Source organism: Oncorhynchus clarkii, chromosome 27, assembly GCF_045791955.1.
Source record: "Oncorhynchus clarkii lewisi isolate Uvic-CL-2024 chromosome 27, UVic_Ocla_1.0, whole genome shotgun sequence".
Taxonomy (NCBI): domain Eukaryota; kingdom Metazoa; phylum Chordata; class Actinopteri; order Salmoniformes; family Salmonidae; genus Oncorhynchus; species Oncorhynchus clarkii.
In genome coordinates this window covers 22,968,124-22,987,448 of record NC_092173.1, presented here as the reverse complement: position 1 = coordinate 22,987,448, position 19,325 = coordinate 22,968,124, and the positions used below count along the sequence as shown (strand labels likewise).

General features: G+C 41.1%; 1 protein-coding gene across 2 annotated transcripts in view; it reads right to left on the bottom strand.

Moving 5' to 3' along the window:
• LOC139386013 (cell adhesion molecule DSCAM-like) overlaps positions 1–16,298 on the bottom strand; it is a 125,829-nt gene extending 109,531 nt beyond the window's left edge. For both annotated transcript variants that reach the window (XM_071131343.1, XM_071131344.1), the window contains exon 1: positions 15,622–16,298. In XM_071131343.1, coding sequence (XP_070987444.1) covers positions 15,622–15,664 — 43 coding nt within the window. In that variant the 5' untranslated portion in view covers positions 15,665–16,298. The remainder of the gene's footprint in view (positions 1–15,621) is intronic.
• Between the last annotated feature and the right edge of the window lie 3,027 nt (positions 16,299–19,325).

Sequence of the window (19,325 nt, the reverse complement as noted above, 5' to 3'; positions counted from 1 at the left end):
CATTACATACAAGTAAAATAACACTCCTTGAAGTGAGGTAATTTGCTCATAGACAACCTTGAACATGTATGCTGCTTTGGTTGAGCAGGGGAGCAACAAGGTGGAAAGAGTGTTGATGATGTAAAAGTGTGTGTCGTTATGTAGCTCCTTTGGAAGGGAGAGAAACACGAAGTGGGACCAATTAGCATCAGGTGGCTCAGTGCTAATTTCTAGGTGGTTGATTACTGAGTGGTGTATAAACTAGGTGTACAAAACATTATGAACACCTGCTCTTTCCATGACATATTGATGTCACTTGTTAAATCCACGTCAATCAATGTAGATGAGGGGGAGGAGAAGGGTTAAATAATTATTTTTAAGCCTCTAGACAATTGAGGCATGAATTGTGTCTGTGTACCATTCAAAGGGTGAATGGGTAAAACAAAATAATAATAATAATAATAAATGCCAAGATTTAAGTGCCTAAATATTGTATGGTAGTATGTACCTGGGATGCTGGGTTTTTCACACTCAACAGTTTCCCATGTGTTTCAAGAATGGTCCACCACCCAAAATACATCCAGCCAATTTGACACAACTGTGGGAAGCATTGGAGTCAACATGGGCCAGCACCCCTGTGGAACGCTTTCGATACCTTGTAGAGTCCATGCCCCAACGAATTGAAGCTGTTCTGAGGGACAATATTGGTGTGCCTGCCTGCTGCCTACCTCTGGATCTCTGTCTGGTGTCAGAGTCCGTGCCTAGCAGTAAATGGCTTGCCAGTGACAGCTAGCTAGGCCTCCCTGGGGATAAAACATTTTAGCACTTCATACATTTCTAACAAGGTTTCAAATCGCAGTGGTTTCCACCCTCTCTATGCTCCAGCGGCTTTGACCCGCAAAGAGATACACACAACCATCCGTGCACACACGCACACACAAATACTAAATAAAAACGAATAATTACAACAACAACAAAAAACGTCCATATTGCTCTACTCAGCAGGTTCTGATGTGAGAGTTTCTGTTCAGTCCAGAGGTAAGTTGGCATCAATGGTAGTGTCACACCCTGACCATAGTTTACTTTGTATATTTCTATGTTTTGGTTGGTCAGGGTGTGATCTGAGTGGGCATTCTATGTTACATGTCTAGTTTGTCCAGTTCTATGTTTGGCCTGATATGGTTCTCAATCAGAGGCAGGTGTTCGTCATTGTCTCTGATTGGGAACCATATTTAGGTAGCCTGGGTTTCACTGTGTGTTTGTGGGTGATTGTTCCTGTCTATGTGTTTTCACCAGATAGGCTGTTTAGGTTTTCATTACGTTCTTTATTTTGTAGTGTTTGTATTGATTCGTGTTTTACGTTTGTTTATTAAAACATGGATCGCAATCGACACGCTGTATTTTGGTCAGACTCTCCTTCTCATATGGAAAACCGTTACAGGTAGCCACTCTGACTTACCAGTTGAACCCATTTACTATAGTGGGCGTTAAAGAAAACACAGTCCTGTATAACCAGTGGCTCATCCATAATTGTATATCTTATGGGACCCTATGAGTCAGTCAGACAGTGTTGTCTATGGCAGAGAGTAGGCCTGAGAGAATCCCTGGCTGTGACTGAGATCATTCCTTAATGGGTGATGGAGGCACTAGCTGAGCATTAGCCTCCTCAGACTGATCAACCTGTCAATGGCAGCCATACATACAGGACAGACGATAGGGGTGACTCATGATGCACACCCACACATGATTTCACAGACACTTAAGGGTATCCTGAGTCTAGCTGCATTACGCCCATGACTTCCAACAGGAAGGCTTCTCTCTCTCTCTCTCTCTCTCTCTCTCTCCGTACTAGCATCTGCAACATACTGTAGCTGCAGGAAGGTTTGAATTGTGTCTATGAATGACCTAGGCTTATCCATTGAAGCCCATCATGATTTGCTCAATAATAAATAAATAACATTGATTGAGATAAAAAGCAGTTCTATCAAGGTGGTGCCTGTTTAAATCTTTTAAAATGGAGTGAAAATCGTATTGCTCTGTATGGGTCTGTAGCTGCGTTTAAAGACTCAATTGTAAAATAATACATAAAAATCCTATCAAATTGTAATTCATTCCTTTTTCAGCTGGGGCTAAACATAGAACCCTTCTTTGTGGCCGATTGATAATACATCCTCAACCTGTAGGTGTGCTAATATTAATGAAAAATGATCTTTGAAATCATCAACGTGTATTTATTTAACCTTTATTTAACCTTTATTTAACCATTATTTAACCTTTATTTAACCATTGAGACCCAGTCTTTTTTTCAAGGGAGTGTATAGGTAGGTGTCTTAAATAATGAATCAATAATTGGTGATGTTAATATTTTAGAAACATTAAAATCCCTATCGCTTTGATAAAAATGTAAGATATGTTGAATATAGTATTTGACGCCTTTCTAAAAGTCTGTGTCACTGAAACATTTCTGTGTTACAGATATTTGGTGGTTTATCAAGAGCAATCAGAGCCAATGACTGAGAAAGGACACAGATGCAGCACACATTATATTTCTAAAACGAGTGGAACAAGAAGTCCTTTCCAGTCATTTCAAACAGAAATAACACTGATGAATACAATTCCCAAACAAAAAGCCATCTCTTAAATTTGACATGAATACCTTGTTAATTTACACTGGGAGTACATATTTAATCTATCCTACTGAGCCATTTACTTTATGATGGTATTCTTATCTTTTATTATTTCTTATTGTTGTTGCATTGTTGAGAAGGAACCTGCAAGTAAGCATTTAGTTGGGCGGTGTATACCATGTGTATCCTGTACATATGACTAATAAGACATAAAACTCATAAAAGAAACTCGATTTAACACAGTGTAGTCGATAAGACCAACTGCAGAGAAGTCAAAGGTCCTCGTGGATCTAATCATACTGAGTATCATGTCACTGTACTGCTACACCCATTCCTTACCAAGGAGGTCTACATGAGTTCCACCCAGGTACAACCTCCTCAGAAGCCCCACACAGCGTCATGCTTCTCATGCCCGAACAACTCCTCTCAAACCTAACCACTTACTAAATAACCACAGAGGAAATGTGTAATTGCCATAATTTTTCAGGAGCTGAACCATAAAGACTAAAGAAGTGACACTGTTCAATAATGTTGTATATGCATCCATAATTAACCAAGCTTTGTTTCTATCAGCAAAGCTGGAGGGAGAAGAAAAAAGACAAGACCACTTCATCGCTACCGTCTTTTTCAGTGAGAAGGGGGGAGGATTCTAGTTGGGAATATAAATCCAAAACATATCCCTAAACAGATTTCTATTTTCTGAGATTAGCAAATGTTGTAGATGTTGGAGAGCCCAGAGATGGGAATCTAACCATGAAAACAAACAAGGAAAATGTTTATGCCAGAAGCACATGATGCTTTGCGTGAGGACCACATATATGACCAGAAATATGTGGACACCTGCTCGTCGAACATCTCATGACAAAACATGAGCATTAATATGGAGTTGGTCCCCCCTTTACTGCTATAACAGCCTCCACTTTCCTGGGAAGGCTTTCCACTAAATGTTGGAAGATTGCTGCAGGGACTTGCTTCCATTCAGCCACAAGAGCATTAGTGAGGTCGGGCACTGATGTTGGGCGATTAGGCCTAGCTCGATGTGAGCGTTCCAATTCATCCAAAAGGTGTTCAATATGGTTGAAGTCAGGGCTCTGTGCAGGCCAGTGAAGTTTTTCCACACCGATCTCGACAAACCATTTCTGTATGTACCTCGCTTTGTGCACAGGGGCATTGTCATGCTAAAACTGGAAAGGGCCTTCCCCACACTGTTGCAACAAAGTTGGAAGCACAGAAACGTCTAGAATGTCATTGTATGCTGTAGCGTTAAGATTTCCCTTCAATGGAACTAAGGGGCCTAGCCCAAACCATGAAAAACAGCCCCAGACCATTATTCCTCCTCCACCAAACGTAACAGTTGGCACTATTTATTGGGACCGGTAGTGTTCTTCCGGCATCTGCCAAACCCAGATTCGTCCTTCGGACTGCCAGATGGTGAAGCGTGATTCATCACTCCAGAGAATGCGTTTCCACTGCTCCAGAGTCCAATGGTGGCGGCTTTACACCACTCCAGCCGACACTTGGCATTGCGCATGGTGATCTTAGGCTTGTTTGCGGCTGCTCGGCAATGGAAACCCATTTCATGAAGCTCCCAACTAACAGTTCTTGTGCTGACATCCAGAGGCAGTTTGGAACTCGGTAGTGAGTGTTGCAAGCAAGGACAGGCGATTTTTACATGCTACAGGCTTCAGCACTCGGCGGTTCCATTCTGTGAGCTTGTGTGGCCTACCACTTCGCGGCTGAGCCATTGTTGCTTCTAGATTTTTCCACTTCACAATAACAGCACTTACAGTTGACCGGGGCAGCTCTAGCAGGGCCGAAATTTGACGAACTGACTTGTTAGAAAGGTGGCATCCTTGATGTTGCCACGTTGAAAGTCACTGAGCTCTTCAGTAAAACCATTCTACTGCCAATGTTTGTCTACGGAGATTGTATGGCTGTGTGCTCAATTTTTTTTTTACACCTGTCAGCAACGGGTGTGGCTGAAATAGCCGAATGCACTAATTTGAAGGGGTATCGACATACTAGATATACTATATAAAAGTAACTACTGTACAGTAGTTACATGCACCTGGGAATATTATCAGTATATCATTACTGTGAATGCATGTTTAATTCCTAAGCAACTGAGCAGAGCAGTGCATGAAATAATTTATGTATATGCACAGAGAATGATAGCTTAATCATTCCATTAAATGTGTGGTATCAGCACTATATTGGTAAAACAAAACAATAATGCCAATATGAAAACATCTGTAATGAAACACATCAATGAGCAGTAGTTCCGAAAGTGTAACACTTGAGAGTAACAACAATTTGCAATCTATTATCCTTTTACTTCAGTATTGAAATGACGTCCATTAACATCAACATTCCATAGCACCAGATGGCTCCTCTCTCATTTTAATATGAAAATAACTCTCAATCACGCTGCCATTATGCAACTGCCTTGTTGTGATTTTTGGATGGAATGCTTAGCATGATTATTATCTGCGCCCAGAACAGGCCCCCATATTAACATATAGGTGCAGTGTGAAAAACCAATGTTTACACAACACAGTTGAATATGATTATAAATATGAATATTCAAATTTGTTGAGTTAAGCTGATCAATCAAAGGCAGTAGAATTCGTCAGCTGACAGACAGGTGTAATCAGCCATCACAGAGGGCTTTCAGGACTATGGAGGCGCTTCATTTAATTCAACGTGTAATCGATGCTGATGGTACAAACTCGAACAACATGTATGCATGCTTTAACCCCTTACTGCCTTCCTCTAGTGAATACAGCCACATGTACAGTTTATGTACTGCATTTGCTTGGATGTTTACTGTTTAAATTGCAATCATCCATTGGTGCTATTCCATATTTTGCACATCATTTTATCATGAGCTCATCTGACAGACATAGAGAGCAGAAAAAGAGAGAAAGAAATAGGGAGATCCAGAGAGAGTTGGATGGTGGACTAATCAGTTGGGTCCAAGTATTTTATAGGGCACCCATGTCACGTCTGGTGAGCCAGTGGCCTGTCGTCGGGCTCTCAGTTGGCTTGGGCACACGGGGCAGGGTGAGACGGGGCGGGCAGCTGCTGCACTGTGACAGGCTCTGTCAACCAGGAACGCTGGGTAATTAAAGCAGCCCTCTATGCTGTGCCTGGGAGGTGGAGTGGGACCAGGAGCAGAGACAGGAGATGGGGAAGAAAAGGAAAGAGGTAGGGGGCAATGAGGGGGGTTATCCAATGTGAGTAAGCATTCTCCTCTTTCTGCCCAGGGGCTACACACAGGGCTTGTACAGGAACTTGCTAAATGACAGTCTCCCAATTTGCTTTCATGAATATTAACCAGGACATGACAGAAGAAAGGGGCCGCTGTCTGCTCTGCTCTGATCACTGGTGATATGCAAAGACAGATCCATCGTCTGATGTCAGAGGAGTAGGATATGGTAAAGCGGAGCCCCATGGTGCACCTCTCTAGATCTACTTTTATTTTCATGTGTTAAATGGGTGAGAGTGGATGTCTCATTAATAGAGAAGGAGGCAGCAGCAGCAGCATATCTCAGTAGGGAGAATGTCAGCGTTCCAGACGTTGATGTCTAAATTATGCTGCTGATGAACCAACGGGAGGGAGAGAATCTGATGGGGGATTACAGTATACTGGATACCAAACTATAGCAACTCCCTCTGCTGCTACTACAGCTGAATAAAAAGTACCAGGGTACAAATAATAGTATTTTGTGGTGCAATATGAACACTAAAGTGTGGAGAAAGAGTTTCTTTGAGGCATTAACCGAGCAAACTATTTGCATATTCAATCAAATAGATGGGAGAAAACAATTGTATTCTCATGAGAATACCAAATTCTTAAAATTACTCAATGATTGTCCTCCTCAGTGCCCAGACTTTTCAAGGCTGATTCATACTGCAAGCCACACTGATAAGGGAATACTCCGGTTTCTTTCCATATTTCTTAGGAAATTGGTAGTGCAGCATTTTTCATATTGGGTCAACTTTCCACAAACAAATTAACATAAATTAAAACAACATGGTGTATTTATGGCAAGCTGAAGCTAATCCCCTTGACAAATCCTGTGAGCGTCAGAGTGAGTAGCATGGGGGAGTCAATGCGTGTAGACTAAACTTAACCACTGCTTAAACCTACAGAGATAATGCCAAGATGTTAGACCATCTTCATTTAATGATATAGTAGACCAACACTGGGTGGCAACCTTTTAGATGAGGAGGGCATAGTCACACTGGACTGTATGAATAAAGAAAGAGCAGTGAACATTTTGAGTATAGTGTGCTGAATTCTTCTTATATCATTTGTCGGATTCCTTTGTACAGGAAATGCTACTGTACTGAACAACCAGTTAAAGACAGCATGATTATGGTGGCCCAGAGGACGATTGTGTATGGTGTGCTGCACGAGTTTTGCGATTTCTAATTGTCACACCCATATTGACCAGGCCAAACCTCGCCACAGCCACCAAGCGGGATCAAACATACCGCAAAGGCTGTTAAAAAACGCAGCGGTAAACCAAACTGAACACACCCCAAGTCAAGAGGACATGGGGTCAACGGTATTTTGACAGACAACCCTGCTTAGCTTCCTCACACAGAGTTAGAATAATTGAGTATATTACATACTGTTGATAGCGTAGTTTGAGGGTTCTTTAGATGGTGGATGGATGACTGTCTATGTAGACAAACACTGGAAGGAGACTGATTACTCTTCTGCAGAATTAATGATGAACTGACCACAGGTGCAGGGGCATCAATGATGTTGTCCTGCATATACTCATCACTGCCAACCTGCATGCTCGCTATGGGAACAGCATCTTCCAGAGTGGTGGCAAATGTAGACATTCTACAGTGTGGAGGTGGAATTATAGAGAAAACTACAATAGGCGAACAGGTGAAAAGGTCAACAAAATCAACTGAAAATGCCCAGGTGATCATAAATCATGTAGCCAATGTAAAATAAGTTGCAAACGCCCCATTTATTGTTAGACAGTGATGTAACACCAGCTGAGAAACCAACAGAAGTGATCACATCTTGTTGTTACTTCCATTGATCCACATTCCACTGTTGTTTAACAGAAGTCCGTCATGAACAGCTGGCGTTGTGAAGTGTGTCAGTGCTAATGTCACAGCAGCTGGCTCCTGTCATCTTATTAGCTGCCCCATAACCAGGGCCCTTTAAATATGCTATGTGCCACACTCACTTAAATACTCCAGACCTATTTGACAATCGTTATAGACGTATTATATTAAACATTTATCACATCCAAACCGTAAAGCAAACATGTTTTTTTTAACACTAAGGAGCATAGCATGTGTTCCCTGAAGAATCCCCCAGCCAACCAGCCTCCTCCTCTCTTCTCCGTCTTTCCCCTGATTGCTTTATTATCCCCCTTCCTCACTACACACCATCCCTCCAAAAAATACATGTTTTAGGGTTGTCTCTTTCTCCTGTGTGTTCGCTGTGTGACAGGGGACATTAGCTCTGTAAAGCCAGCAAGCCAAGCAGACGCAAATGTATTCAGAGCATTTAGTACTCCGGATTAATCGAATTATAATGTAATCATCTGATCAAACAGCAATTAGCATAATCACTTCTGGGGAAAGGCTGATAGAGAGAGGGAAAGCAACACATAATAAAGCTCAGGCTAGCAACACTAATGAGACATTTACCAGCAGTCACAAAGTTACTGATTCCTGGGGACACAGATTCTTTCAATAGGAACCACCTTTTTTTAGAGGTGCAACTGTGCATATCAAAACATCAAATTGGTAACTGATCCAAATTCATTGGAATGCAGGCTCATTCATACACTGTGGTTTGTGTCTCTTTCTCTGTATTCTGAGAACAGATATGAAGTTAGCATATTGTGAACACAAACAGTATTTGCATCTTATAGTGTAGAAAACCCCCAGAAAGTGAAACCATAACAGTGATCCTAGCCTTTGATCGTTAAACCACTCTGGTCTTTTCCAGCAGCACACATTAATATGAAAGGTGACTCTAGGGTTAGCAGAAATATACATAGTTGAGCATATGGCATATAGAAATAAGCACAAAGGCATGCAGTCTCTCACACCAGAATGACCATAGGATGCAAAAGCATCAATCTGACTCCTCTGGGTACAGCAGGCACATTCACACACCTACACACACATCTTTCCTCAACCCAGCAAATGGCAGCACTTTTAAAATGGACAGCTAATAATAGCAGGCACTAAATTGGTCTTAAATCTTACCGTCTGTGCCAGGTTTAAAAATAAAGCTGCGTCGAGAAACCAAGCTGGACTAATTTGTCTTTCCTTCACTGTCTATCCACCCCTGCCTCTGTCCTGCCTCTGTCCTGCCTCTGTCCTGCCTCTGTCCTGCCTCTGTCCTGCCTCTGTCCTGCCTCTGTCCTGCCTGTCCTGCCTCTGTCCTGCCTCTGTCCTGCCTGTCCTGCCTCTGTCCTGCCTCTGTCCTGCCTCTGTTACCCCTCAGCCTACTTTACTATTGGTACTATGCATAAAAGGCCTCTGAAGACTCTAATTGTAAAATACCTCAGGAAACATAACTTGGTACATTCACAGAATGACTGATTGAGAAGTTTATCTGTGATAAGGACATAGGAGACAGTACAAGAGATGAAACACTAGAAGGAGGTAAAAGAGTGGCAGTCAATAAGACAAAGAGAAGCAGATGAAATGTGAGGAAAATACCAAGCTCAAAGGGACAAACCGTGAGAGAGTCACCAAGGTGATCCATCCATACCAGAGCAAACACGTGCACTGGGCATATAGGGATCAATCAAGTTAATTCACATGGGTGTGTAGGTCAAAGCATGGGCATTTAGGTACCAGATTAAGTGACTAATTAATTATTTCCCTCATAAATTCTATGTGATCTTTGTGACTTTGTGAATAGTTATCGTTACTCATTGTGTATTTATTCCTTGTATTATTACACACACACACACACAGTAGTCCTAATCCAACATACAGTATGTGCATTAGACATAGGTAGAATGTTATTTCATGTATTTATGATGTGGGTAATCTCTAAAAACTGCATTAGCCACTTTTCTAGGTGCTCAGCCTTTTAAAATAACATGACATAAAATAACCTGACCTGTCTTTGCCAGATGCACCCTCTCTCTACATGGTTGATCAAACATATAAATCTGTGTGCGTTTCCCCCCCCCCGTCAATGCTAAACGGTATAGTTAACATTTTAATGTGAAAGCCATTTACATGGTGATAATGCAATTATATTGTTCTGATTCAGCAGAATCCTTAAGGATACACAGTCTGATTTGTAATTAGATTTTACATTCAGTGAAACATACCACCACCACCACTGTGAGTCTCCCATGCCCCATTACTAATTAGACTGCAAAACGGCTGCTGAACATCTTTAGTAGGCATCTTCATTATGGAGTCAGTATGTGTGAACTGGGAGATCCATTATTACACATCAGGGTCTCCATTATCAGACATTACCATTAGCAACCGTTCCTCAGGAATGACAACAACAACGCTACCACACATACTTTTCCACAAGCAAACACCCTCTCAAAACTACTCTAGGGAATAATTGACCTTAAACAAGTGATGAAATCATGTTTGAACTGAACTCACATTTACTTCTCAGATAGGTACTGTATCTATCAATACATACATTGAGGGCCTCCCGAGTGGTGCAGCGGCCTAAGGCACTGCATTGCAGTGATTGAGGCTTCACTACAGACCCGGGTTCGTTCCCAGGCTGTGTCACAACCAGCCGTGATCGGGAGTACCATAGCGCAGCGCACAACTGACCCAGCCTCGTTTCGGGTTAGGAGAGAGATTGGCTTTACTTGGCTCATCACGCTCTTACGACTCCTTGTGGTGGGCCAGGCACCTGCAGACTGACTTCGGCCGTCAGTTGAACGGTGTTTTCTCCGACACATTGGTGCGGCTGACTTTCGGGTTCAGCGGGCAGGTTTCGGAGGACACATGACTCGACCTTCGCCTCTCCGAGCCCGTTGGGGAGTTGGAGCGATGAGACAAGATCGTAATTGAATATCATGAAATTGGGGAGGAAAGAGGGGGTAAAATGCAAAAAAATATATAATAATAATAACACACAGTGAGGCTATATATTTTACTGCCTTACTATACACGTTTTCATAGCTAGGTCACATGTGCTGCTCTGATACCTAGTTGACGAAGGTCAGAAAGTAACTTTGTGGACCTGAATGACAAAACATTTAGGGGTTAGATGTGCTCAAAGGTAACATTTCTTGCATACCCCATCCTACCATGAGACATCCATGTCTTAATCAATGGAAAAGATAAACGGTTGAGTTTGACATAATTTAAAAGCTTACAAACAGGGTTGCTAAAAAAAATCTAATTTCTTGTTTTTTTTTTGTGTTTTTAAATAGAAATCTACTTTTTTTTTAACCTTTAACGTCAATGATCAAAAATATTGTAAACTCAGATTTTTAAAATGTTCACACATTTTGAAGCTTAGACTCTATTTTACATAATCTGAACTGTTTGTGTTGTACCCGCCATTAGTTGAGACGCAGCATACTCTTGATGGTGAGTGTCATGTTTTGGCTGATAACATTTATTTCAAGAAATGTTTTAATAGTTTGATAACCCTGTTTGTAAGCTTTTAAATGATATAAAACCCAATCGTTTACTTTTTCCAGTAACAAAGACCTGGATGTCTCATGGTAGGGTGGGGTATGAAAAACAGGTCAACTTTGAACACATCTATCTACTAAATGTTCTGTCATTCAGGTCTAGTCCACTAAGTCCTCCTCAATTGCCTGCATGAGGCCACTGCTACCAAAAGACGCTAAGTCTTAAAGATCTTTAAATAGATATGGAGGATTCAAAGGCATACGTCTTACAAGAGGAGCACCTCACTATACAGGAACAGATGGATCTGTAATCAGTACGCTGCCTTAATTGCCCCCAGTAGATTAACTCCACTGAAACACAGGTTCCTCCTCTCTGCCAAGTTTAGTCAAATCAAGCTGCCCCCAGTCTCCATTGCATTTTCCTTCTCAGGTTCCTAATGTGTTGTCATGCTAACTTGGCAGACTAAGTGATGTTGGCAGGGGGGGGGGGGGGGGGGGTGTTTGCTGAGAAGTATTTTTATCTGTAATAAATCCCTTTTGTGGGGATAAACTAAATCTGATTGGCTGGGCCTGGCTCCCCAGTGGGTGGGCTTATGCCCTCCCAGGCCCACCCATGACTGCACCCCTGCCCAGTCGTGAAATCCATAGATTAGGGCCCAATTTATTTATTTAAATTGATTTCCTTATATGAACTATAACTCAGTAAAATTGTTGAAACTGTTGAGTTAAAATGTTTGTTTAGTTTATATATATTCTCTCGACAACGAGAAAGACGGGCACGTTGATTGAGATAGAAATGTGTACATGAGAAGTGTGCGTGACCTATTGACCTTAGTGTAAATGTTAATTTATTGAAGACAAAATAGATGTAGGCCATCTCAAACGGCCTTGCTCAGGTCTGTCTCTCAATCACTGTGCTGGAATCTGCAGGTTGCACCTCAGTCACTCTGTCGAGTCATGCCATTGTTATGAACGTTCTCAAGCCGCCCTCTGCCATAGTGGTGCCCAATAAATTGTGATAAGCCCAGTCATTGTGAATGGAGGCCAATGACTCTTTTGTCTAAATTACAGTATAGTGGGCTGGTAATACATTGACATTGCACATATTTAGTAGGAAACAACTTTGCCATGATATACAGTATATGTTGTAAAATGTACTTTCGATAGATGGCAATGTTGTCATTAGCTAGCAAAGTTTGTCAAAAATAGCTAGCAATGCTAACGTTAGCTAGCTAAAATCTGGTGGTCTCCCCCAATCTTAGCTAGCTAACACCTAAAGTCAATCTGACAAAGGTTTTTCCTATTAATTATTTGCCTCCTTTTGACATTTCATTGTATTTGCAAGCCACTGTAATGCACTTTTAATTAAATCTTTATCAGCACTTATTGACAATGCATTGAGTAGAACGCTCAGTCAGGCATCAGTCCTAAAACGAATGTTCAAAACAATATTAAGACAAACGTGCACCCCATGAATAAGGGCCCTATGTGAGCTGCCTCGCCTCATAATTTTTACAAACAGAATTGGAGCTTGGATTGGTTTTGCTTTAAGGCATCTTTCAGAGAGCAAAAATAAACATGTTTCCTTAGCCATCTAAAGATAGCTATATCCTACTGTATCTCTTAATTACAATTCCATTTGAATAAAAATGATCAAAGGTAACCCACAGTACACAAAATAAATACATATTTTAAGTTACGTATTATTAATTCATGTTTTATAAATGCTTTAATGGTTCAAAATAAAATCATAATATCTTCAGAAAATATGGATAAATGGAGTTAATAGGCCAGAATTAAAATGATAAGAATGCTTAAAAATATCATACCTGTAGTATTTTGTATTCGGGGGTTAATTACAACAGAGAAAACTAATCTACTGACCAAGTTTCCTCAAAAATTGGATATTTTAGCTATATTTTGTATTGTGCATTTCATGTATAATTTCCTCCATTATCATTATGCCAGAATATGCACAATAAGGGCTCAGGAAGTGGCTGGGCCCTTACCAAGCACTTCCAGGTCACCGCTCAGTATAGCCTTATTGTGCCAAACTCACACTTTCCTGACACCCATAATGGAGGTTTCCATTGAGAAAGGCCAGTGAGCATGTGATAGACCTATAGAATTAGGAATTAGAATACAAATTGAGTATTTAGAACAGTAATTTAATAGGATTTATAGATAAACCTAACTCTAAAAAGGAAACATTTTCTAGAATCCAATTTCTCTGTGTAACTACAAGGTCTTTAATTCTACCATCGTCAGCTCAGCTCAGTCAATACAGACCTCATCATTATCATGATAATCACCATCTTCAGAAAAGCAAACACAGAAAACATAATGAAATACAGTGCAGGGAAATAAAGCATGATCACAGCTCCAACTGCATTCTATGCCCATTGTCCACAAAGGCATAACATGTAGGACAATAGAACAACACAGAAGGATGAAGCCATTCCCAAATAATACAATATACATTTTTGCATGTACCGTTTATTCTATTATTATATTAGGTTACCAATATGAAGGCTTCTGAGACTATACAGTATATGGATCCAGGCTGGCCAGACAGTTGATCTAATGTCACAGCGCAATTATAATGATTAACAACGAATGCTTATTGTTCTTTTATGAGTTTCCACAGAAGCCAGTGTGAGTAAGGGAGATTACATTTTATGTGGAGTAGAGATGGAATAGCCTAACATAGATGTAAATAAGCAGCTGACTGAGAATTGCATTACAAGGAAAAGTGGATGATAGTCAAATATGTATAATTTAAGTTTTGGGATTTTTTGGGGAGGGAGGGGGAGTGGAGTGAAACAAGCAACTAGAAATTAACCATTGATTTTCTTGCCAAGTGGGTTGGGTTCAACTTGTCATATCTGCGTTGGTATAAAATGAGCGTCCCTCGATGTGCTACAATGGGTTAATCCCAAACCTCCAATGCCCCCTTTTTGCCTGATGCGGTAAATTCAGCGACCCTCTACGACATAACCACAACCAGAGGTTCTACCCTGTTAACTTACAATATCTGCAACACCCCCATCTTGTCAGCTTTTACATTTTGTAAGAAGATATATTTTCTACCCCTTTCCGTACACACCCAGCCTTGTCATAACTCCCTTCCTGGGGAAGAGATTATATCCAATAAATAATGGTTTATTTGATCCTGTGTAAGTAATAAATTGTATCAATTTACTCTTCTCCCCGATCAGCTTCACATTGCAAATTCACAGATTTATGAAAGCACACACACACTACACAAATATACACACACACCTTTTAACTGAATGCATTAAGAAATTGTCTTTCTATCATCTCTTGGTCTTTTTCAATCTTTGGAGATTGCAAATCAATATGAATTGATCACATGAAAGGAGACAGAATAATTCTGTGTGTAATATTCTATAATATCATTGTTTTTTATTTCTGTTACATGATATATGGCCTGCCAGCTCTTTCAAATCTATTTACCAGCATTATCTCAATAAGAAATAAAACATGTGTTTGCAGTGTCTACAGGGGTCCCTTTTCTGGTAAGCCATTTTTCAACATTATCAGGTCCTGGTGGCTTACATTTTTTCTCTCTCATTGATACACCATTATTGTTAATTTACATGTCTTCATTTGTCTACACCCCTGTGCAACGGTTAGAAATGCATTGCATTGTTTAATGAAAACTTGCATGCATGTATTCAAAATCAATGTAGTATTTTAATCTAATATCATAAATCTCTAAGGATAGACTTAAATGAATCCATTTAATTCACATAAAATGATAGGCTACATTATCAGCTTTTACATGTCTCTAATGTCCTTTCGAATCTGAATACCCTACATTGAATTTTAAAATATACAACTCTAAATAAATACATTGGATGGGGGAGGGGAAGGGGGTTAAACCAAATGTCCAGTATATAAAATACGTCACTCATTATTGAGGCCCATGCTACTTCGGACTGAAATCATAGCCTACCGGTATATACATCCAGACATGAAAATATGGGTTACATTCGATGTAGTAAATGTAACTGACAACAATTAAGGTTTAAACCTTAAGGTCACGTCTACTTTATTAAACCTCTCTTGAACAAGGCAAGGCAACATCAATTTATTTCCTCAGCAAGCAATGAAATACGCAATTGAATAATGAAGGCATCATAAGATATAATATATGTGATTCTATCAAATACTAACCAATGATGTGCTTTATAGGTAAAACAGATTAAAGCACATTTCACCCCCGTTCCTCTCTCCCTAGCACTGTTGGCAACCATACAATGTTATCATGTGTAACACAGGTGACCTCCAACCCCCTAATCTACTTTGCTTTACTCACTGAATTACTGACATAACTAACATTCAAATGTGAAATTTAAACTTACCATTTAAGATGCTCTGGAAAAAGATAACTGCAAATATCCACATGCCCCGCTCCGTTCAAATCCCCCAAAGCTATGTTTTCTCGTCTTCCTCCGCACTCTTTGACCGCTGCTTTCCTATAATTATGTTCTGTGGCAGGTGTAATGTTAAACATTTGCTACTAGCTTCTAGTAACCAGTCCAACTCTCTGCTGATCTGAATGTTTTCACCGTCTCCTCCTTGTTTCTCTACAACTCCCTCCCTGGTACTCTCGTAGCCTACTCTTCCTCTCCCCTTTCCGACCCCTCTTTACGCTTGGAGGATATAGTATGTGTATCTCTGATTGTCTTGGTTAAAGCTGTGATCCGACTCTGCGCAGCTCTACTCTGGTCCTCTGTGCCTTGCTACTTCCCCTGCTCTTCAAAGGGATGCTCGAGGGGGATACAGTGCTCGCCTGCAGTCCAGGTGTGATGCTGAGTCAGGGTAGTGGCACGCGGGCAACGATAGGTCCTCAAAAAAATGTCTGGGTGTTAAAACCGGGACACCTAAACAATAACAATGTGGAATCCAAAAAAAGCATCTTAAATCGAAAACTGAAAAATAGAAGCAGGTTGGGAAACAAAACGTGACAAATAAAATAACTTAAAATAAATAGTAAATGGTCAGTTCAATAAGAATGAAAACCCAATCCGGATGAGCTGAAGTCAGACCATCTTCACCACCTCTCTCCGTCCAGCAAGAGGCAAGCACGCGCATCTTCCCACTGCCCTTTTAATCGCGTTGGTCCATGCGGTAACCCTCGCTGCCTCATAACCCTCTCCCCTGCCTCTGCAGCCACTTTAATTCCTCATTGCCTTAAAGGAGCAGAGGCGCCAGCCAGTCCTCCTAGGCGCTAGGTGAGAGCATGTACAGCAGGGAGGGTATATTTGCAGTTAAAGAAGGCGCACCTGAAGAGCCGGTTAACAAGGAGAACATTTTACGCACGGTGGTATACAGGCACACAAAGTGCGTAAGTAAGTAAATAAGTGGTACTTTTATTAAAGGCACAATAGGAACATGACGATACACGTATTTTTTATACAGGAGAGGGACAGTGGACTATGCCTTCAACATTTTATTGATGCAAAGAGCCCTTGAGTTTTTTTTTATAATATATTTTGTGGGAAATCATTTTATAAATTGATTTGAAATTAATTAAACACTCAAATCTACCATTAGGTCGGTGAAATGCATGTAAAATATGTAATGATATCTTATTGAAACAAATTTTTTAAAGTAATTTGTTCTTTATTTTTTTTACTATATTTCGGGTTGGCATTACATTTTGGCATTGTGTTGAAATATAATTGAATACTAAATGATGTTCTAACATCAGCAAGTATTATGCTATTGTTTTGATTGTGAATTCTAGCTGGATTTGGTGCATTTAACATTGACCTGACTGGTCCTTTCCCTAGCAAGCCTCTGCCCAGAAGCAGATCCTGTCTGATAAGCTTCTAAAATCATCAGACCTGCACAAGAGGCCATTCACTGCAAACAGAGGACCTGTCTGTCAGCATCCTCTGTCTGCAGTCACACATCCAGGACTGTGATTTTAAAAGGATGAGTGTTTGTCAGATTTTCTGTTGGTTGTTTTTATCTTTGTCTCTCAACTTGGTGAGGAGGACGTTGATGTAGGAGGACGTGTCCTCTTCCTGGTTCTCAGCACGTTCTCTCTCGCAGTCTCTCTCTCTCTCTCTCTCAACACACTGTTCCAGCATCTCTCGTCAACAGCATTCCTTTTGTTCGGTAAAAGCTACTTACACTGGACAGTTCTCCAGGCGCAAGAAGATATTTATTCAAATTGAAATGGTCTAGCTTTCATTTAATTTGGTATACTATTTATACTACACATACAAAAGTATATGGACACCCCTTCAAAATAGTGGATTCAGCTATTTCGCCAACACCCGTTGCTGACGTGTGTATAAAATCGAGCACACAGCCATGCAGACTCCATAGTGAAACAATGGAAGTAGAATGGCCTTACTGAAGAGCTCAGTGACTTTCAACGTGGCACCGTCATAGGATGCAGTTTGGCGAATTCAAGGAGAACGCTACCTGCCCCAACGCATAGTGCCAACTCTAAAGTTTGGTGAAGGAGGGATAATGGTCTGGGGCGGTTTTTCATGGTTCGGGCTACAGTAGGCCCCTTAGTTCCAGTGAAGGGAAATCTTAACGCTACAGCATACAATGACATTCTAGACCAGGGCTGCCCAACCCTCTTCCTGGAGATCTACCGTCCTGTGGGTTTTCAGTTCAACCCTAATTTAGCACACCTGATTCTACTAATTAGCTGCTCAACAAGGCCTTAACTAGCTGAATCAGATAAGATAAATTAGGGTTGGACTGAAAACCTACAGGACAGTAAATCTCCAGGAAGAGCGTTGGGCAGCCCTGTTTTAGACGATTCTCCGCTTCCAACTTTTTGGCAACAGTTTAGGGAAGGCCCTTTCCTGTTTCAACATGACAATGGCCCTGTGCACAAAGAAAAGTCCATACAGAAATGGTTTGTCAAGATCGATGTGGAAGAACTTGCCTGGCCTGCACAGATCCCTGGCCTCAACCCCATCGAACACCTTTGGGATGAATTGGAATACCGACTGTGAGCCAGACCTAATCGCTCAACAATCAGTGCCCAACCTCACTAATGCTCTTGTGGCTGAATGGAAGCAAGTCCCCGCAGCAATGTTCCAATGTTCTATCTAGTGGAAGGCCTTCCCAGAAGAGTCAAGGTTGTTATAGCAGCAAAGGGCGGACCAACTCCAAATGAATGCCCATGATTTTGTAAGGAGATGTTCGACAAGCAGATGGCCACATACTTTTGGTCATGTAGTGTATTTTTATCATGAGCACTCCAATAAAGTGAGGTCAGGGACGGACAGGAAGAGGAGTCAGGCCAGTGGGTCAACAAACACTGCCTGCAAACCACTTACATTGGATTTAGAATGGTCTGCTCTAGTATGGAACTATTTGCATGGGTTTGTAAGCTTGTGCGTTTGTAGAAGCACAATGGTCCCAGCCCCAAGACAGGGGAATGTAGCTTTGTGAGGCTGGCTGTGCAGTGGTTTTGGCTGTTTACTGGTGCTCATTGCTGGGATGTCCGAGGCAGAGATGGCCTGTGGATGCACCCTACAGATGATGGGAAGCAATCCTGTTAGAAGACCACCTGAGGGGCTCGTCTTGTCCTGCTACATCTCATTATCAATCAGCCTGCCATGGCTGCTCTGTATCCTCCCAGGTGAGGGGGATGGACATGGAATTATGGTGCGTTATACATAAAGCATCCAGCGGCATGCCAACAACTAAAAACAGACTTTATTTTGAACCTGTTAATGATATTGGTTATTAAGCTAGCAATAGTTGTTTTTTTGTGCTACATAGTTCAGACAGGAGATGGACAGAGCAGAGGAGGGGTCTGATCGCATGGAAATATTATAATGACAAAGTGAAAACATGTTTTTAGAAATATTTGCTAATTTATTGAAAATGAAATACAGAAATCTCTCATTTACATAAGTATTCACACTCCTTTGCTATGACACTCCAAATGGAACTCATGTGCATCCAATTTCCTTTGATCATCATTGAGATGTCACTACAATGATGATCCACTCTGGCTCCCGTGTGGCGCAGTGGTTTAAAACACTGCATCTCAGTGCAAGAGGCGTCACTGCAGTACCTCGAA